Raw genomic sequence first — 20,162 nt, forward strand, 5'->3', positions numbered from 1 at the left:
ATTTGTTTTCAGATACCAATATTTTTTAAAAGGCATAACTTAACTGGAGTACAGATATTGTACTTTGGGGGGAAATGACCTATTTGGTCATTACTGGTAATTGCATGGTAACAGATACTTTCATTACCTCTTTGGTTAGAGAGCTGGTTTAAGAATTAGTGCCTTGAGGCTTTAGCTCATGATTATGTAAGGGAACTGGTAGGTTTTGTATATTGGTTTTTTCTCTTTTTCCTACTCCCCCACCAAGTGGAAGGAGATTAACATAAAACATTTGGCCGTGTTTCCAGTGTCCACCATATTTTCATTTCTTCTGAAAGGATGCCACAGTGCAGAAGACAATGTTATTAAATAGATTGATGTTTGCAAGTGGAATCTAAAATTTTACTTTTCTCTGTGTGAAATGTATTTGTTAAGACTGAAGGCTCAATAAGAGGCTTGATGCTTTGCCCTTCTGCCTGTGATTTAAGCACTGAACAGCTGTCTATTCCTTTTTCTGTAGTTCGGACCAATGTCGAGATTCTGTTACCTCATACGTCAAAGGAGAAGCAGGGAAGCCAGAAACAAATGGAAGTCTATCCGAATCCACATCAGAGGCAAAAACTAAATCCTACATCCAGGAATCTTTAAATGATGTGGGAAAACACAGTGACAAAGAAGCCCTGAAAACAAAGCCCCAGATCTCAACTGGTACTGATGAGCAAACGTTATCATCAACAGGATATCAGAAATCTTTGGAAGAGACTAGCAAGCCAACAACAGAAGGCAGCAAAACATCTGTGCCTGTCAGTGTGAAGAAGATGGGCTGGAGTACTTCTGAGGATGGCAAGCCAAGAGCAAGCATCCAAGAGGAGGAGGGAGCAGTAATGTCTGAACAGAAGGTACAGTATGTCCTGCAGTAATTAACGATGTGAGGAGTCCCTGTTGCTTGACATATTGCTTGACATAATTTTTTGTAAGACTTGTAAAGTTGTTTGTGACAGGGTTAGGAGGTTTTTTTTATCCTTCTTTATGCCTTTTTTATTTATTACTGAATTGAGAAAAATGGAAGCTAGTGGAAATTTATATTTGTGTTGTGAATAGGATGAGGTGGAGTCAAGGCAGGCAGAGGAGCCAAGCAGGGCTGCATAATCCTCTGCCTGACTGGCCCTGAGCCCTGGAAGAGGTTAGAGCAGCTTCTGGGACTGCTGTTCTGTATCACTGGGGAACAGGCCCCTTTCCTGCCCTGACATACCACCTATGCAAACAGTGCCAAACAGCTCAGCTGTCCTCCATCTGTTTCCAGTAAGGTGTTGCCATTGGTTCCCACTCTTCCTGTGGCATTGAAGTTAGCAAAAAGATATAGGGACTCTTTGGGTTCTGTCCTGCTCCTTGTCCCCAGCACTCCCTGCGTTTTGTTGTTTTTTTTTTTTTTACTCTGTTAATTGGCAGAAAAATACTTTTGGGTTATATTTAATCTCCTCCTTATGTTTTTTTTGTTTCATGGCCTTGTTCATCCCAACTTTGAAGTCCATCCATTCTTTTTGGAATCAAAAGATGTCCAAACATGTAAAGCATTTTTCCAGGTGGCAATTCTTTCTTCTTAAAATACTGTGAGGGTCATCCCTTCCTTTCTGTCTTGCCCAACTCACACATCCTTAACTGCAGAACTCCAATTATAAGTGGCTTTCTGACAATGAAAATTTTGATAACTTTCTCAGCTGCTTATATTTATTTCCCAGAAGCTTAAAAGTAAAGCTGATTCAAAGGATGGCTTGTAGCCCTGCAGGTGTGTGCACCTCACACCCCAGCAGTGGGAGGGTTGCCACAGAATAGACCTCAGGGCCAGCAGGGCTGGCTGAAACAGGGAATTGCAGAATTTCTTCTACATTCCTCTCTCTGCTGCGATTGTCTTTTCCTGGGCATAATACAGGAGGAGATTGTAACTTCTGGAAGCAAGGTATTTTAGTAGAATTTCTTCTACTTGCTATAGCTACTTTTTTTTTTTTTTTATTGTAGCACAATAAAAATGTTGGCTGTGGTGGGCTGCAATACATCATTCAGGTTTAAATTAGTTCGTTTTAAACTATTCTTTTGATTATACAACCAAGAATTCTTTTATTAGATGGTAACATAATCGGTCTCAGCAGTTATGCAGCATATGATTGTTATTATCTTGTTATTAGTTCGTGACACAGTAAGATCTTTCCTAATGTTCACTAATTACTGGAATACTTAAAAAATGTAAGAGCCTTTGCAGAAGGCAAAGGCAGTTAAAGGCAGATGGCAGAGTTCCTTAGTGTTTGTAGGCTTTGGAGACCTCAGAATGATGGTACTGTGCTCCGATTCAATGCAGCAGTAAGTGTAGATGCACACTGTAATGTGCTGAGGGTGTGCAAACGTGCTGCACTTCCCCCTCTGCATTCCCATCAGTGGGAAGATAACTTGTCATCCACTTCTGTGTGCTCTTTACTTTTGGATATCCCATCTGGATTGAGAAGAATAAGTGAGTGCTTTTCTTATGTGTGCTCTCTGCACTACTTTACTTTATTGGTAAGGGCTGATAATCTTATCTGCTAAATAACAAGTCTTTTTATAGACATGATCTTTGAATAAACTGGTATCAGAAAATAATGTCACTTCTAAATGTGGGTCTCTCACAAAGCCTGAACGGGTAAGAAACCAGGATCTGTTAGAATGACAACAAGAACTGCTTTAATATCTTGTCGATATTTTTTTCAATAATATCTTCTAATTTGAGGTCAATAGTTTAATTACTAACACAGTTCATTTCCTGGTGAGACACTTCATATGCTGTCATGAAAACAGAAAGAGAATTTCAACTGCAGTCTTTCTGCAAGGCGTTCTTCAGAAATGCTCCATCAAGAGAGAAGTATGGAAGAAAGAGATTTATTTCTGTGGAAAGAAAGCGGGAACAAAATAAAAAACTGCTTCCCAAAGTAAGAGATTTTGTTCTGTGACTCACTGGGAAAGGGCTAGGAATCAATAGTCACCCACCTGCAGGAGAAGGGCTGCATCAGTGTTTTGGCACACAATTTGCAGCAGGAGATAAACCCAGACAATTGATATTGGGCTGACGCCTGGTGATGTGGATGAAACAAATCTTTGGCCTGATCCCAAGTCCACATAAATGCCCAGACATTTACAAATGCAATAGAGTGATGGTGTGGGTCATATAATTCTCTACAAATGCTCAAGCATCAAATTCCAGTGATCTTTTTAAATGAGAGAAGCACAGCACAGTTGCTCTAATATTCCAAAGAGTATGATGTCCACTGCATGGTCAAGGTGACTCTTAGTGTCAGAATTCCATCACAAATAAAACACTTAAAGCTGTTTATTAAAAATAACTCTTGCTCTAAAGCCTTTGTGCCCTCTGGAAATCTTCTGCTTCTTGTTGCTTCTTCAGGATAGGATTGGATTATAATTTTTTGTATCTATATTTGATTAGTGCCAGAGGACTGCAGGAGACTTCACATGCAGACAAATGCTGTCATCCTGCCCTAAATGCTTTTTGTTATATAGTCCTTTTTCTCCTCCACCCACTTATGCCTACTCTTATTTAACACATAATTTCTGAGAAATGCTTCTTGTTTGGGATGTCTTGGGCTGGATTCAAACAGAGAAACAGAACTGCAGTTCTCAATAACCACTATTTATGATTTTTAAATTTTTTAATCATTCAGGCTGTCATTAAGTAACCTAGAGGAAATTTTCAAATTTCTCTATTCAGGAAAAGGTTGGTTCAGACAAACATAATGGGAGAAGGACCTCTGCCCTGAGTCCATCAACACAGAAGTATGAAGCCCTCCTTCAGGCATGTACACAAAGAGCTGCTCAGCCCCAAAGCTGAGGAGCTCCTTGGGGTTTGGAGGGGAAAGCACTGGAGCTGTCAGAGGGTGCCAGGGCAGAGTAGACCCCTCTGTGCAGCTGTGGTACCTCCTGGCACCAAGCTGACACCAGTCACACTGTTCCCCCTGCCCTGAGCTGAGGTCTAACAGCTCTCTTCTTAAAACATTACAGAATGATTGTGCTTCACGCTGCAGTTTTGTTACTTAATAGAGGATAAATAGTGAACAGGAAAGCCATTTACATTTGTAATCTCCTGGGTGGAGGTGCTCCACTGAATCCTTTTGTGTGACTGTCTTCTTTTTTTTATTAGCAAATTTACTTCCCACACTTTGTGAATCCATAAAATTTGTTTGAAACAGTAATTTTTGAGGAGAAAAAAAATCAGTGAGCTATGACAAGGTTATTTAGTACACAAAATTTTTAAGAACTGCATAAGATTTAGAAACTCCGCAGGTCAGATGCATTTCAAAGACCATTTTCTAAGACTTAAGAGCTGCTGAGATATTCCATAGCTGGTATACTTATCAAGTTACAGCATGCCAAGGAGCAAAAAGACCTCCTCCCACTATATACTTTAAGAGTGAAACTGCGAGTCATTATGTACATAATAGAGACAGGGAAAACACTGTCCATGATAACCTCTGTTTTCTTCTCCTAGTCCTGATCAGCATGTTCTGTCTTGCAAATGTGCTGTTCAAATGTACTAAAACTGCATTTATTAGGAATGTAGTGACAGTGACAGTGAGATTGAGAGTGATTCGAGCTCAGGTGAAGAGCAGAGAATTACTACAAGAGTTTATCGACGGCGGTTGATTCTGAAGGTACCTCGTGATTTGCATTCTTGGCACAGCGTTGGCATGGACCTGGGTTGAACTGCTCTGTCAGAATGTCAGTTTTGGCATACTGGAGTCCCTCTGGTAGTGTGCTTCCACTGCCAGTGTGGATTTATAACCAAGCGCTAGGCAGCCTTTCCTTGCTTAACCCAGAGGTTTATGGTTGTCTTCTGCTGGAAAATAACTGTGCTGCATGGCATGTTGTGTCCTTCACTGACACTGCTGTGCATGGTGTTGGTCTCCTGTAGAGCAAATATGAATTGCAGACAGAAGGGTAACTTTTTTTCTCTGTTTTCTTTAAAATATTTTAAGTTACAAGTTAGACATTTGCAGGAATGCACATGAGTGGAATATAGGAGAGTATGAGCAATGTATTTTGGTTGAAACTTGTGGTAGTAAGTGCTTAATGTGTTCTGGAAAACCTTCTCAATACAGCAAATGATCCTGATTTTAAACCTATCGAAGTTAATAAAAGTCTTTACGTTGCCTTCAGTAGGCTCTGTTTAATATATTTATTTACAGGTTGCCTTTATTTATAACACCATATGCTTTATATACTGATAACAATGGCATAATCAAATAATTGCATGTGCCCTCATATTTTTTCTTGTTTGGTCATACAGTATGGCATTATTTGCCTGCAGCATATAGCATGAGAAAATAATTCTGCATCGGAAACCATTATGTTAATCACTCAGTAACTTACAGGATTTATTAGGCTCTTATTAGAAAACCATGTAGTCAAGCCATGAAAAAAAACCAGCCAGGCACCTTAGTGCTATTACAGCACTAACTGAGTTTGCCTAAGCTATAATTGTTACTTTAGGAATAATCTGTGATATTCCAATTGCACATATCTATATCACTGTTGTTTCAATGCTTTGTGGAGGGGAGCCTGCGTACAGACACCGCACTTCTTGTGCAATGTGGGTGGCAGATAGGCTGTTCTGCACAGCTGCCAAACAGTCCAAAATACAGACACTTTCAGAAAAGGCAGGATGATGTTTCTGTCTGTCTTCATCATGAGTCTCTTCAGTATACCAGTCATGTTTCTGTTCGGGATAAGGCAGGAACTGCAAAAATGAGCTCAGTAGAAGCGAATGTTTTGTCCGATCCGTCATCTCTCCAAGCAGAACCTGCTGCCTTCCATGAGGGGCCCTGGGCAGGTCAGGGTATAACCCTTCATCAGTAGTTGCCCCTGCAGATAAGACATGACTGCTCAGGCTTAGGAATGTGGGGCAGGCGATCTGTGGGTGATTACAGACCCTCCAACGCTGTAGGGGCATCTCTGGTAAAACACAAAGTGTAAATGTGCTGCAAGTTTCAAAGGCTGCATAGTTGGCCTGTAGCTGAGGTCCCCCACCCAATTTATGTCTGAACTATTTTGGTGTCTGCTGGTTTGGAGGGAGGAAATGTTGGAGTAGAAAAGGGGAAAGCGTGTCAAAGGCAGCCTTCACTTGGTTTCCAAGTACAGCCTCTGTGTTTAGAGAAAGGCACAGAAAATTGGTCTTAAATGTGGTGGTATAATTTGGGGTTGAACTTTTAACAGAGCAATGGTAAAGCGGCATACATAGTGTTGCAATCTGCAGCTAGTGCAGACGCAGTGGGGAGGGTGTGCATGGTGAGTGGAGGCGGCTGAACCCGCTCTGTTGGGAATGTGTCTGATCTCAACTGGATTGGAGCTGTACCTGTCTCTTGATTAGAAAATACATGTGATGCTTCTGTTATTTTCTGATCATTTATAGCTTCTTTTTTATCCCCCACTCTGCATCTCAAGACAAGCTTAAAACAGGACAAGAAAAAAATTGAAACCAGCAATCGTCAAGCCTTTTTAGAGAAACAGCCATTTCAATGAGTATTTTAATCATGTAGAGTTCATGAAATGCTGGTATGAAATGAAGAATCAAGCTTTAACATTGGTAGGGATCAGAACTTCAATTTCTGCACATTCCTGGGAACAGAGGTTCAGTTTGGGTGAACTGAAATCACTGTGAGAGCATGCACCCAAGATGGGGAACAGCTCCTCGATCAGGGAAGAGGTCTCAGGATACAGTGCTCAGAGGCACTGAGCAACACTCTAAGCCTGCAGAGTAAAAATTTTAACTCTTGTATTCCTGCTGCAGGGCCCCCAGCAGTGGTTGGGAGCAGCAGGCTGTTGCCTGCTAGTGCCTGAGTGCCCGGCAAGCCCAGCCCCACAGCCCCAGTGCCTCTCTTAGGCTCATACTGAATGGTGCCAGTGCACTTCCATGGAGCAGAAGTGAGAATTAGGCTCTCCTCTACTGTGTTTTCTGACACACCTGGCTAGCCTAAGTTGTTAAGTGGCGATTCAGGGTGGGAGGCAGGGACATTTTCACTCTGACCTGACTCTCCCATCCCACAGGCAGCACCTGCCATGCACTGATGATGAAATGCTCCAGTGCTATTCTGCAGTCATGCCTGGACCATGGGGTACTTATCCTACACTGTCTTATGTTGTGGTTAGTCAGGAGCCAGCCCTAGAAACCTTTGTCAAATTTGCATTCTCTGGAATAAGAGCTGTTTTGAATATCTGAAAAACCTAGGCACAGGCTTCAGAAATGGATGCAGTGCTGTGCCCATGCTGTCAGCCTGCTCTGCCAGCTTGTCTTCAGCAGCAGTGGGGAGGGGATGAGGGTATGCTGGGAACCTCCACTGGGCAGAGCTGCATGTGGGAACTGCATTGGTTTACCCTAACCTTTATTAATAGGATCATAGAATGGTTTGGGTTGGAAGGGACATTAAAGATTATCCATCTCTGCCCCCCTACTGTGGGCAAGTGCCACCTTCTACTAGACCAGGTTGCTTGAGCCCCATCCAGTCTGTCCTTGAACATTCCACTGATGGGGCATCCACAACTTCTCTGGGCAACCTGTTCCAGTGCCTTACCATCCTCACAGTAAAGAATTTCTTCCTAATATTAATCGCTCTTCCTGGTTTTCATTACTGCCTGCATGTTGCATTAAAAGCAACAGTCACGTAGCCTGCAGGGATGAAGTTTGGCAACGCCAAAACCTTGAGGATAAATTGAGTCCTGTGTAAAAAAGGCTTTGCTGTGCACCTCCACAGGTACTGTCAGGGCTGAATTGCTTCATTACCTTTGCTCTTCTTTCCCAACTTGTTTTTCCTTTCAGTGCATTATTGCTAAAACTGTTATTTCCGTTTAACTGCTACCTTAGTTCTCTGTCCTGGCCCAAATATGGGGCTTTTCTCTCCCCCGGAGGTATTTTCCCAGCAGTCCAAGAGCTGAGTCCTGTCAAGTGTTCAGCACTCTCGAGCACATTCCCATGGGATTTAGCACTTCAGAGGGCTGAGCCTATAAAACCAGACAAGCAAGGACTGATGCCCATTTCCACATGTAATAGGATCGTATTCTAACCTTAAGGTAGTGCAGATGTTTTTGTTTTTGCTTCCTTTCCCCTCTTGTGTTCACATGGTGGATTGATGGGATGGGGCATTACAAAAGAAATGGGTTTATGGCAGTGCAGGAATGCGAGCAATTAGCACACAAGGGAAAAATAAGAGTGCTGCCACAATGTGCATATTCAGAGCCTGATCCAAAGCTCCTTTTATTCAGTCATGGCAGAAATCAGTGTCTAATTTTTCATGCTCTTTCAGAGGTTGTTAAATCTTTCATGGATACAAATTTTTGGCAAAACTATTTAGTAAGTTTCTTGCCGAAAGGTTTATGGTAGCATGTAATGGAAAACAAAATATATTTCTAAGCAGGGGTTATTCAAATCTGCTGTAATTTAGTATCTTGTACTTTTTTTATTTCTTGCCAATTTTTATTAAAGATTTGTCCCTCTCCATGTGTTTTGCCATGAAACGCCCCATTACTGATCATGGAGGGTTTGTTTCAGCCTGCACTGGACAAGTGGCGTGGGAGCCTGAGCAGCAGTCAGTCAAAACTGCAACCAGCAGCTTCCATGGTCTTACTATTCAGAGGAAACTTATTTATGGAAAGTGAAAATGTGGCCATCCTGTAGGTGAGAAGAATTAAGAGGTCTATGTAAGGCAAATGAGAAGCGTTTCTTTTTTTGTGTTCAGCTGGGCACAGCCTCTCCACTGCAGTCCCTGTCTGTCTAGGAGAGCAGCAGATTTGCTCTGCTCTGTAGCTTCCGTCACTTTGTCTTGCCCCAGGAGAGTTGGAGCTGCCAGCCTCAGTAAAATAACACAGGGGTAAATTAAACCACTCACTACAAGTGCTGTTATGAGGTCTGTTCATTCTGTTGTCCTTCATGCAAGGAGCAACAAACCTCTGAGGCAGCTCCCAGTAGTGGGCTGTACTGTGTCCCCTTTGCAGCACCATTTCCTCTCAGGTCTCCCTGGCTTGCAAGTTGGTTTGTTGGGCTTTTTTTCCTTTCCTCCCCCTCCTATGGCTTTAGCAATACGTCTGCAAACAAGCAAGTACAGACTCAGCACGGGCGCAGGCGGAGAGTCGTGGCATCTGATTAACAAGGTCTCCCTGAGTAGGCAGAACTCACTAATGAAAATGACCTTAATGAAAGATGTTTGTTTCTCCTGCCCCTGCCACAGAGGCTTGAGACCCCAAGGAGACTGAGGCACAGCTGCTGTTTATGCATTACAAGAATGTGATCTCGAGACTGAGGGGATTATGTCCTGATGGTGGCTTAGGCCAGTAGGGGAAGAGGTCTGAGTGCTCTGTACAGCTCCTGTTCCCATTACGGCATTGCCTCTGGTCTTTGGCAAAATTAAATATTTAGGATATTTCCATCTTGCTTATTTCTGCCTGCTTTTAAATTCCTTTTTATCCGTCGGGGTAAGACACATCCAGCCGCACCTTTTTTCTCCACTGTTGCAACAACACTATATGTATAGGAGGAATAAAAGGGACTATTATCCCTCTAGTAACAAAACAAACATGAAAGAAAACCAGAGCTCTGACAAATCTGCAGTGAACTTTGGCACAACACAGCAGTATGGACTGTATAACTCCATTTATCTGGAGGTCCCTGGTAACACCCATAATCTGCAAATAAATGTTAAGAAAATCAGTGGAGCTGATCAGTGGAGTGGACTTTGAGGAAACTGCTCTTTGCTTCTCCTGCCCTGGAGAGCAGCAAAGAGAGGATACCAGCTGGTTTTGGCAGGACTACACTCCAGCGAGCAGGGTGACATTAAAGCACTCTGCTTTGCAAAGCTTCCTGGCATGTTCTGGGGCTGAGGCTTGCAGACTGCAGCCTTTGTATGCTTTAGTCCCAGGGATATAACTGGGCTTCCAGTAATCGCGGTATTAAGTTTTCTCCCTGCCCTTCTAAAGCTTTTGGTACTGTGACAGTGCTTTTGACTGGTGAAGGGTAAAATGAAGCCCACATAAGTATGATGGAGCAGAAAGAATTTTATTCTTTAGCTGTGACGCAGATGCACCAGCTTTGTGTTTAAAAACAGCTTTTGTTGACAAGGTCATCTAATGTGCCATTCTAACCCAAAGCTGGTTTGAGATCTTACGAGTAAAACTGCCGGTGGGTAAGGGGTTTTTTTTCCTAGCAAACATCCATCTTTATAACTGCATAGGATTAGAAACGTCAGTAAATCAGATCTACCTCCTGCCAATTGTGAGCCCTCCTGCTATTTGTTTAACTACCCAGCAGCAAGAGAATTGTGAAAGCTGGATTTCATGCATGCTGACTGCTGAGTATTTACAGCATTTATCATTAAACTGTGCTTAAAGGAGCATGTAGCTAATTAAAAAACAAGATTCACCACACCTTTAAAACTGCATTTTGTTTCAAGAGACATTTTTCAGTGCATCCATACACTTCTCATTTTAAAGCTGAATGCAGAAATTCTCTCTGTTTTAAGGGATAACCTTGCTCTTAGCTGCAATTAGGAGTCAAAAGAACCAGTACACACAAGTGATATTGGTGTGTTAAGTAGTCTGGTGACCTTGCTGCTGGCTATGTTGTTTTATTTCTGATTTTCATGGGTTTTATTGTAGTGGCTTTGGAGATCCTGTTCATGAGAGGGAACCTTTCCATACCTCTGTGCTCCATGGGATGTCTGGGCCAGGGTTCTCTTCTGCTCCTTAGGGCACTGTGTGGGATCGCACTGGGGAGTCTCTGAACCCATGTGTGGGAGGCCAGGAAAGAAACTGTGCAGATAGTTCCCCATCTGCTATGCATCTGATTAAAGTATTAAGTCTCCGGAAATCAGTATTTCCCCCTCCCATGTCTTTGTGAATAGGAAGCCCCACAGGTTTCAGTTCCCAAAACCTTTACCCAAGCCTCAGCAGCAGTCCCGGTCCTGTCCTGGTTTCTGCTGTTTCTCTTGTGAGAAAGGAAGCAGCGGCTGCGGTGCCGGGCCCTGCTCACCGCGGGGGCCGCCCCTCACTTCCCTCCTCCTGCCATTGCGTGGCCGCGGGGCTGAGGCAGGTGTGTAATTCCTCCTTCCTGTGACCCCTCCCCCTTCTGGGGAACAAGTTGTCCAGGCTCCTTCTGAAGGCTTCAGTAGCCGTTTGTTCGGCCTTGCTTTTGTAGGGATGCCACCATTCCCAAGCCTGGGGACCTCAGCTCTGTCCCTTCAGCCCCAGGTGCAGGACCTCATCCTTATGTCCCTATGACTCCATAGGGAGTCCACCTGCCCTTCTCGGGGTGATGCTTCCTGAAGCACCTGCATTCAACAAGTTTTACAGTTTATAGCCTGTGAAAAGCCTGAGGAAAAAGATGTGAAAAATGTCTGGAATTCTTTCATTGCTTAATTATCAAGTGATGACTTCAATGCAGCTTTCAATGTGAAGAAAGCAGAAAGTCTGCACTTGTGAAGAACGACAAATGCTGGCCAGGGGCTCAGCTCTGGAATACTCCCCTCTGGCTCCTGCCTGCTGCCTTCCCCCCAAAGCGAGGGAATTGGAAAAGTTTGGCTGTAGAAAAGACCACAAATGGCTCGTAATCAAAAGGAATGACTTATTTTGCTTAGAGCTTAGAAATAGCATACAATGCTAATGTTACAATGTACATATTGAAAAACCCTGTTTGTAGGGAAAATGGTTTTAAAAAAATAAACATGGCATCACTGTGTTTGTTTGTTATAGAGCAGCGTCAGGAGCTTATGTAGACAACTATGTAGCGTATAGACCACAGTAAATAGGAATTATATTTGCCCTGTTCTGTTTAGTAGGTGGAAGCGTTAGGACAGATTGATGTTGAGCTATAATAATCTAATTTTAAATATTATTTTTTTAATATTTATATAACGTGTTTTATACAATGTTTCTTTCTTCTTCTTTCCTCTAGTTGTAATTTTTTCCATAGTGGGTTGAGGGGAGAAGAAAAGTTTTAAGGATTTTGTTTGTTTGTTTTTTGTTTAAATGGCTATTCATTTGCAAGTGGAAATTTTTCATATGTAGGCCAGCTACATTATCATTATATTTGCTTTATTTATATGAAAGATACAAGTACAGTCAATGGATATTTTTGAAGCATCAAAAGCAGTGCTTGCTTCAGCACCCAGGTTTGGAAACATGACTTTATGAGGTAATGTTAGCAAAGTTCTTCTGGAACATAAGTTCACAACTGCCAGCTAGCCTTAGACTCTAAAGTAATGTCATTTATTTATGATTTGAGCTATAATTCTTGTGGTGGACTTGAGTCATTAGCATAGCAGTTGGGAAGCTGCTTTTACATTTATTTACACTGGTCCTATAAATTGCTGACACTATAAGAAGCGATGGCTGGAGTGCTGCCGACCTCAGTAAGTCATGGACTGGGCTATAGGTCCAGGCAGGTGTTACCATGGCGGGCAAAGTGTCACGTAAGATACCTTTCTCCATTTTGTAAATGCTGAGAAGTCTTGTCTTCTGTGTGTATGTTTCAGACTTCATGTTTAGCAAGCTACAGGCAGAGCTGTCTTTTTAAATCCCAAATTTCCCCCATGTTAGACCATGTTACTGTGTGTGCCGGGCGCTGAGAAGCTGTGAAAAGCTAATGGATTTCTGATTAGAGATTATGTCATTATGAATTTGTGCCTCCATCTCACAGGTCTCAGACTGACCACAAGTTTTTGTTGCACAGACAGCTTCATGCCATGCACTAGTTAATAAGAGCAATGTGCTAGAAGCTCACTACTGGCTTTAGGGACACGTTCTGTAGAATAAACTCACAGGTATCGGCATGCTAAATGAACGAAGCTTTCATACAATTTGTGTGACATAAAGCAAACCGTTATATAAAGTTGAAGCTAGCATGTGCTTGTTGCTTGGATTGGTGTGGAAATATGTGTGGGTTTGACAGAATATAGGCTCTATTGCTAATCTTATAACACGTTCTTTAGGGTGAGGAGGCAAAAAACATTCCCGGTGAATCTGTAACAGAGGAACAGTTTACTGACGAAGAAGGCAACGTCATCACGAGAAAAGTAATCATGAAATACATCACTGCTCTGAGTCTTTGCATTCAAGTAACTTCTTTTTAACATACTTTCTCCCTTTAGAATCTAGGAAAAAAAAAAAAATCGATATTTTTCATGTATTGCTTTCCACAGATCACCCGGAAGGTAGTAAGACGCTTTGTTATCCCCCATGAGAGAAAAGTTGGTGAAATGGTAATGGAACGGGGACAACCAGGAAATAACAGTAGACACAGAGGGTTGTGTTGACTGCTAGAAAGTGCTGCTAAAGGGCTGGAGGTTTGCATTTAACAAGAAGCCTTGGCAAAGTGCGGTGCTTGCGGTTATTGGCAAGTTGTGTGTTTGGGTGACGGGGCAGGGGTGTCTCTCTGTGCTGTGTGTGGGCAGGGGCAGCATCCAGGGGGCCCAGATAAATTCTGTTGGCACAGAGCATTAAGGTCTGTCTCTGTAAAACAGGCAGCAGGCTTAGGCCATAGGTTTTGGGCCTGTTTTGTGCCATTAAGATGAGCCATGTCTGTGTGTTTGGTTAAGCCCTTGCAGAATTTGTGCCTTATACCTGTAGGTGTGTTGTGTTGCTTTTCCACCAGCCCAAAGGAATGAACTGCAGTCTGATCCCCACTGGCCTCTCACTCACCTGTGTAATACCCTTGTGCTAGTGACTGAGGGTTTGCAGGATTCAGGGGAAGAAGCACATACCCAAGCAATGGTATCCTCTACAAGCAAGCACCAATACAGGATTTTGTCCCTGGTGATTAAAACTGGAAGCCGTTCTGCAGGGCTGGATTATGCCCGGCTTCACCACCCTGAAAAAGAAGGGACAGTGGGAAGGACAGGGCTGCTGTGCGCCAGCACACCCCAGCTCTTCTTGCAGAGGGCTCCAAGGCTATGGGCAGGAGTGGGCAGGCTGTGCCTCAGCTGTCCTCTGTCTCAAGGAGCCTCGGGGGAATGGGCATCACCTCTGGAAACAAACGGCTTCAGAAGAGCTCGTGCCTTCTTCCCCAGCACATGGCCCTGGGAGGTCTTTGCTTCAGTAAAACTGTCCTTGGGGTTAGTGAAATTCTTGTTTGAGTGAAAACAGATTCAGAAAGGAAGATAACAAACACTCTTTATGTACTGGTAGTAAAAAAGAAAGAAAAAAAAAAGCAGGGGACACACACGTCACAGAAATAAAAGAATTGAATCAAACATATTTCCATTCCCACTTTCATAGTCGTTTATCAGGGGAAAAAAAATTCCTGCCCAGCAAGGGGGAAACATTTTCAATTTGCTGCACCAGATTAGATTAGTTGGAAACTACAAATAGTAACAAATACATCAATGCAGATCACCTGAGGGGTAAATTCTGCCGATAGCCACACGTAAGCAGATGCCTTTCTCTGATGTGAGTGAGGCTTGTGATTACTGGAGTATTTATTTTTAGATGATTATTGAGCTACTTTTAATGAGCAAAGATGAACTTTATTTTGGGGCTTGATGTTTTAAAGACACTGAAACCTGCACTGCTTGTCACTGTTACTGGTTTTACTTCTGTGCTGCTTCAGTGGCGGTTTTTGCTGGCTTTCTTCCTCCTCCTTTTATTCCATTACTAACCTGCTTACTTTAAAGCACAGACGTTGTGAAACATCATAACATCAGCCACAGCCTATGCTATCAGAAATGTTCACCAATCCAGCTGAGCTGGGAGGCCAATTGGGAAAGGAGATTTTTCCTTGACAGTGGCACTGGATCCCACTGTAGGTGGTGGCAGGGGCTCTGCCGAGGACTGCCAGCCAGGCACTCCAGCGCAGGGGTCATGCTGAAATTGTAGACCTATGTTTCCTGCTTGAAGATGATATTTCAGACCTGTGCTTTTGCAGCTCAGCAGAGTGGATAAATAGATTGTGTGTGTCTTTGAAATGAAGTGTTAATGTGATTTAACTGCTTTTTACTTATCCTGTTACAGCAAAATGTGAAGCCTGTTTTGGAAGCAGATTTATAGTTACGAGTATTCTCTGCAGACTATGCTAATGTTAATACTTTTCCTTCAAAGCAGGGGGAAGCTTATAAGGTTAAGACAAAGAAAGAAGTCAGACACGTGGAGAAGAAAAGTTACTCATGAAAGCTGAAAGCCAACCATGGAACGGTCAGTGTGATCCATTTTCTTCCATTGCTGAAGGCTTTTGTCAGCATGGCGCTGTGCAGCACAGGGAGTAGCACCTGAGCTGCACAATGGCTTGACTCTGCTACCCTGACATTGCTTTCCAGCTGCAAAGCTCAATAGCTTACCCTTGATCTTGTAAGCAGAAAATGACCTTGTGTTCACATATAGAAACTGAGCTTTACTTCTTGGAACATAAAGCGATATTGAGGCATGTGCAAGATTTCTGAGAGTTTTACAATGTCTAGTGTTTGTAATCCTTTCTACACCATTTTCTACCCCTAAAAATTAACTCAAACACAAATAGCAAAGGAGCTGCACGCAAGTAAATCTGCTGGGAGTGAAAGGCTTCTTCCACTGTCAGGCGTGTGATCTGAGGGCAGTTATGCAAGTCAAAGTCCTTGTAAGTGAAGTGTCTCAATATTTGCCAACAAATAATCCCTACCAACTGTTTCTTGTGAATTTTATTGATCCAGCCTTAATGATTGTAGCAAACCAGCAGCTGATGGTATAAGGGCTTTCCAAGCTGAAACTAAATGCACAGGCTAAGACACCCTTGCCAGAGGTGACAGAGCACCCTGAAGCCAGAGGCTGCCTTGTCTCGATGACAAAGCCACAGTCACACAGAAACATGCCTGTAAATACAGGAGGAGCCTGTCTATGTCTGTCAGTGCTGGTCAGTCAGTCATGGCTCCAGGTTTACCATGTTTATGTCTTTTTTTCTACTCAGCACTTCTCTTAGCTTTGTTGGGTTTCAGGAACTGGGCAGAGGAAGAGTTTATGAAGTGCAAGTCTATGTGTTATCCTTTTCTTGTACATCTGGTATAGGATTGACTGTAGGATTTAAGAATAGGATAAACAGGACCTGGAAAACATGCCAGATAGTGATGTGGAGGAAAAGGACAGAAGCAGAGTCTCTCCTGAGTCACCAGTCCCTTCTGACTGCTGCAATGTAAGGTAGCCACCTGTGTGTGCGAATAGTACCATTTGAGATGAGCAGCTCTCAGTGTGTGGGATCTAGCTGAGGGATTTATGGGATCAAGCCCCAAGGAGCAAGCTTTGTGAGGTGACTGGCATGCTTTCAGCATCTGGTAAGCACCTACTGCATCCACTTAGCACAACTGCTGAATTCCTGCTTTTATTGAGAGCCCTCCCATGTGTGCTAGTAGAGTAATATAGCTTCACCTGCCTTGCTGCTCAAAATACTCATAAAATATTTAATGTTTTGAAAAGGGAGGTGATTCTTTTGAAACATCTTTCTCGTTCATGGAGTTTAGGGATACAGGAGGAGTGCAAGACAAAGGGACGGCATTGCTTGTATGAAATTGTGTCCGACATTGGCTTCCATGTTGCTCTATGATCAATCTGCAGGGGCAGACCAGCAGAAATGTGTAAACTCAAAAGCACTGAAGGCAAGATGGGGCATTGAACCCCATAAGCAGTATAGCTAAAGAGCCTGCCAGCATACAAGCTTAGTGAAGCACACCCAGAGGATAAGGGAGAAGCATTTCATTTTGAAATGAAATGACATAAATAAGGCAGTCCTTGCCTAATGTATGAAACAGAGTCTGACCTTCATGAAGCCAGACTGAGTTCCTCAGAACCAAATTTGCTCCCGTAACTGCTGATGCATTTCTCCTGTGATTTCCAGTAGGCAGCTCTTCCGTGCTAGAGCCCCTACCAGAGAGTCTGCCTTAGATAAAGAACCTTTGCTCAGGGGGGAACTTTGTCCTGTAAGATGAATCTCTGTACTCCAAACTTTGGTATGATAAGCATGACCAAATGTGCGTTAAGTAATTGTGAGCCCAGTCAAGAGTCCATTGAAAACATTTTATTTGGATGTAGAAGTGGAAGTATTTGCACAGGCAGGGGATTCTAACAGAAAACCAGTTTGTTTTGTAATCACAAAAGGCAAAAAAAATCCTGTTGGGGAGGCAGAAAAACACTCTTTTCCTTTGAGTGTTTGAAAAAAAGAGACAACGTTAGCTAGATTTTGCTGTGAAAATGTCTTTATCACCATTGCAAATAAACCCATTGTGAAACCTAGGCTAAAAGGAAAAGCCAGGAAGTCTTGCGTGCAATTCCTCGGGACAGCACTGTGTGAGCTGGCATGACTGCTGCGATGGGAGCTTTTAGCAGCAGGACAGATTTATGACAACTGTAGATGTGGACAAGGACAGATTGCTTTAGCGTAGAAGGAGAGCGTGGCACTCCTGGGGAATGCGTGTGGACCTGTGACCTGATTAGTAAAGTGGCATGTCCGTGCCAGCCTGGATCCCGCAGGCACTGCGCAAGCCGCGCTCCCGAGCAGGCTGCCCTGTGCCCAGGTGCTGGGGAGCCGCAGGTCTCCCAGCTCCTGGTGTGTTTGTGTTTCTGCTTCCTGCCCTCCTTGCTGCAAGACATTGCTGTTGTACAACAGATGTAACAAACTCACTTTCCTCACGTGCATGGCTCTGGATGGGCGAGAGCAGGAGCTGGACCCCATCTCCTCGGAGCCAGGCGGGAGATGAATGGGGCTGCCCCTCTGCCTCACTTTGTCCTTCACCATGCCTCCTGAAGGCTGGACTCAGCATTCCTGGCTCTGCCAGTCATGTTCCCGAGAAACTGGCAGAGGTGGATGTGCAAGGAGAGCGGGTTCTCCATCACTGTTGGGGGTGCTTGCACACAGTGAAGAAGAACGTGCTGTGGAAGCATCAGCTCTCTTGTTCTGGAGACGATGCCGTTTCTTCCACAATAAAAGTACCTATTCCTTGTCATCATCGGATCTGACGGGCTGGTGCTGTGTCTGGGGTGATGAAATGCAGCGTGTTACAAAGGTACTTGTAAATCAGTTTACGAGCAGTGTGGACATCTGCAGCTGCATTTTCCCCTCATGCTGGGAGCTCAACTAATGTCATTACTTATCTGGAAAGTGTGTGATTTATCCTGCTGCAGAATTCCATCATGCCAATTGCAGCTTTTCTGTTTAGTCAGGGAAAGACATGAAATTGATTCTAACGAGAGATTCTGAAATGATTTCTGCTCTCTTTTCTTTCCATAGGACTGTGTGCTTTTACTGCCAGTATTCTAGAGGGACAGTCACGGAAGAAAAATCAACAGGAATTAAACATTCACCTATAAAAGTGTGCGTGTGTTTGCTGCTTCCCCACATTAACCGCATGGTTTTTATGCAAAAAGAAAAAAACAAACAAAAAAAAACCCCAAACAAAAAAAAATTAATTTAGCATGAGCCAATTTACAGAGCATGGAAATTCACGTTCATTCACAGGATTGGAGGGTGCGCAGTTACCAATGCAGTGTATATACAAGATGCCATGCTGTTAACAGCTTCTTTCAAGCAGTTTGATGTCATCTCAAAAGAAATAAATTCCTGTGGCCAGAGAGGATATGCGAAGACAAAATTGTTAAACCATGGAAAGACACTAAAATTACTAAAATCCACAACAGCTCGCCTTATTTTTCTTGGACCCAAACTGTCAGGGTATAAAACACTATTTGTTTCTTTTTTAAACATCAATAGTTTTGCTGTAAATAAATAACACTGTATAAATTCTAACAAAATAGAATAAATGTTGATAAGGCACTGCCTTTTCAATCACAAACAGAATATTGCGAATGCATTGAGCAGGCTAGGTGTCTCAAATAGCTGCACCTACAGGGATATTCTGGGTGTATCTTCACAGATTCTTGTATATTAGCAATTATAATGTTTGTATATGCAAAAATGCTAGCTTGATTTTAAAAAAATCTTTAAAATCTGCTGCAAATTTAAATGATTCCCAAAATGAGGAATTCTGTAGTTCTGTGAAAATTTTTCTTCAGAGTACTAATATTTTGATGCATGTGTTTCACCTTATTTTGATTAAATCTTTTCCAGTTTTGCAAACACTATACCGCAACATGAAAAATAAGATTTTATCTGTAAACACAAAGCCGTTCATCTAATATTTGTTGCTGTTGCCTATTTTTCAATGAAATGACCTAAGACCCATAACATATACAGTAGTTGCATTATGGGGAGGGGGGTGCTATCTGTTCTTGCTTTATAACGGGGGTAATGCTTGCAGCTTTAGAAGTGGGTTGGTGCTCCAAGGAGCACAAGTTTGGGATATTTTTAAATGAACTGAAGAGAAATTATTAGCTAATAGACTGGCAGCACGCTGTAAAATTATTACTGTATTGTGTACTGGCTATAAGATGTAGAATCTTTCAGTAAGCCAATCATCTGTAATCATCCTAGCAGTGTAATATTAGGTTGTTAAGGCTGCTGTGTTTTAAAGGGCATTTTTATTTGGGTTTTGGTGAAATACTTTAATTTGTTGATTATATTCATATGGAAACAGCATTCATTGATAATAGCTCTAATTACATATGTATGAAAACAACAAACACTGGATGATCTAGTTGATTATTTAAGCATAAAATAAATTGTGTTAAAACTCTTGGATAATGTGTATTTGGCAGTGTTCTTGTACCCTACAGACGTGAGGCTTCATGGGGCCAGCTGTTAACCACCCCTGGCTCTGTCTCTTTTGTCTGCTCCACCTCCTTGTCTTCCAAGTGTGCCAGGCTTGGCAGGCTGTCCCCAGGTCAGGGGAACGGGAGAAAAACACAGCAGCCAGCAGCACACGCCCAGCAAAGTGCTGAACCCACCTCCCTAGGACGGAAGAGACGTGGGGAAAGGGCCTATGCAAGCCTCTTCTCCAACACGTGTGAGCTCTGGACCTCCTGGAATTTCTTTTGCCCCATTGAGAACCCCTACCAAAGGCAGTTTTCTCCCCAGAGCATGTCAGTCAGACCAATAACCAACCCACTGCCCATGATGTCATTAAAGTGTACATCCCCTGTACACTTCCTGTGTATTATCAGTGATGGACCACTATATAAAAAAATGTGGCCAAAACAAAGGTCTGTAGGCAGCATCAGTACACACTGCTCTGGACTGCATGCTTCTCAAGTAA

The 20,162-nt window shown here is 42.9% G+C and overlaps 1 protein-coding gene across 5 annotated transcripts in view; it reads left to right on the plus strand.

Moving 5' to 3' along the window:
* The window catches only part of ANK3 (ankyrin 3), a 205,327-nt gene extending 185,679 nt beyond the window's left edge, over window positions 1–19,648 (plus strand). For 3 of the 5 annotated variants that reach the window (XM_018085402.2, XM_018085400.2, XM_018085405.1), the window contains 3 exons: window positions 500–878; window positions 15,094–15,186; window positions 18,242–19,648. In XM_018085402.2, the coding sequence (XP_017940891.1) occupies window positions 500–878; window positions 15,094–15,162 (448 nt within the window). In that variant the 3' untranslated portion in view covers window positions 15,163–15,186; window positions 18,242–19,648. Of the gene's footprint in view, window positions 1–499; window positions 879–3,730; window positions 3,815–4,571; window positions 4,671–12,989; window positions 13,074–13,199; window positions 13,260–15,093; window positions 15,187–18,241 lie in introns of all 5 variants that reach the window. The other 2 variants (XM_018085399.2, XM_018085401.2) reach the window with 2 other exon arrangements.
* The last annotated feature ends 514 nt before the right edge of the window (window positions 19,649–20,162 follow it).

Source organism: Manacus vitellinus, unplaced genomic scaffold (genome assembly GCF_001715985.3).
Source record: "Manacus vitellinus isolate BGI_N305 unplaced genomic scaffold, ASM171598v3 scaffold_80_pilon, whole genome shotgun sequence".
In the NCBI taxonomy this organism is placed as follows: domain Eukaryota; kingdom Metazoa; phylum Chordata; class Aves; order Passeriformes; family Pipridae; genus Manacus; species Manacus vitellinus.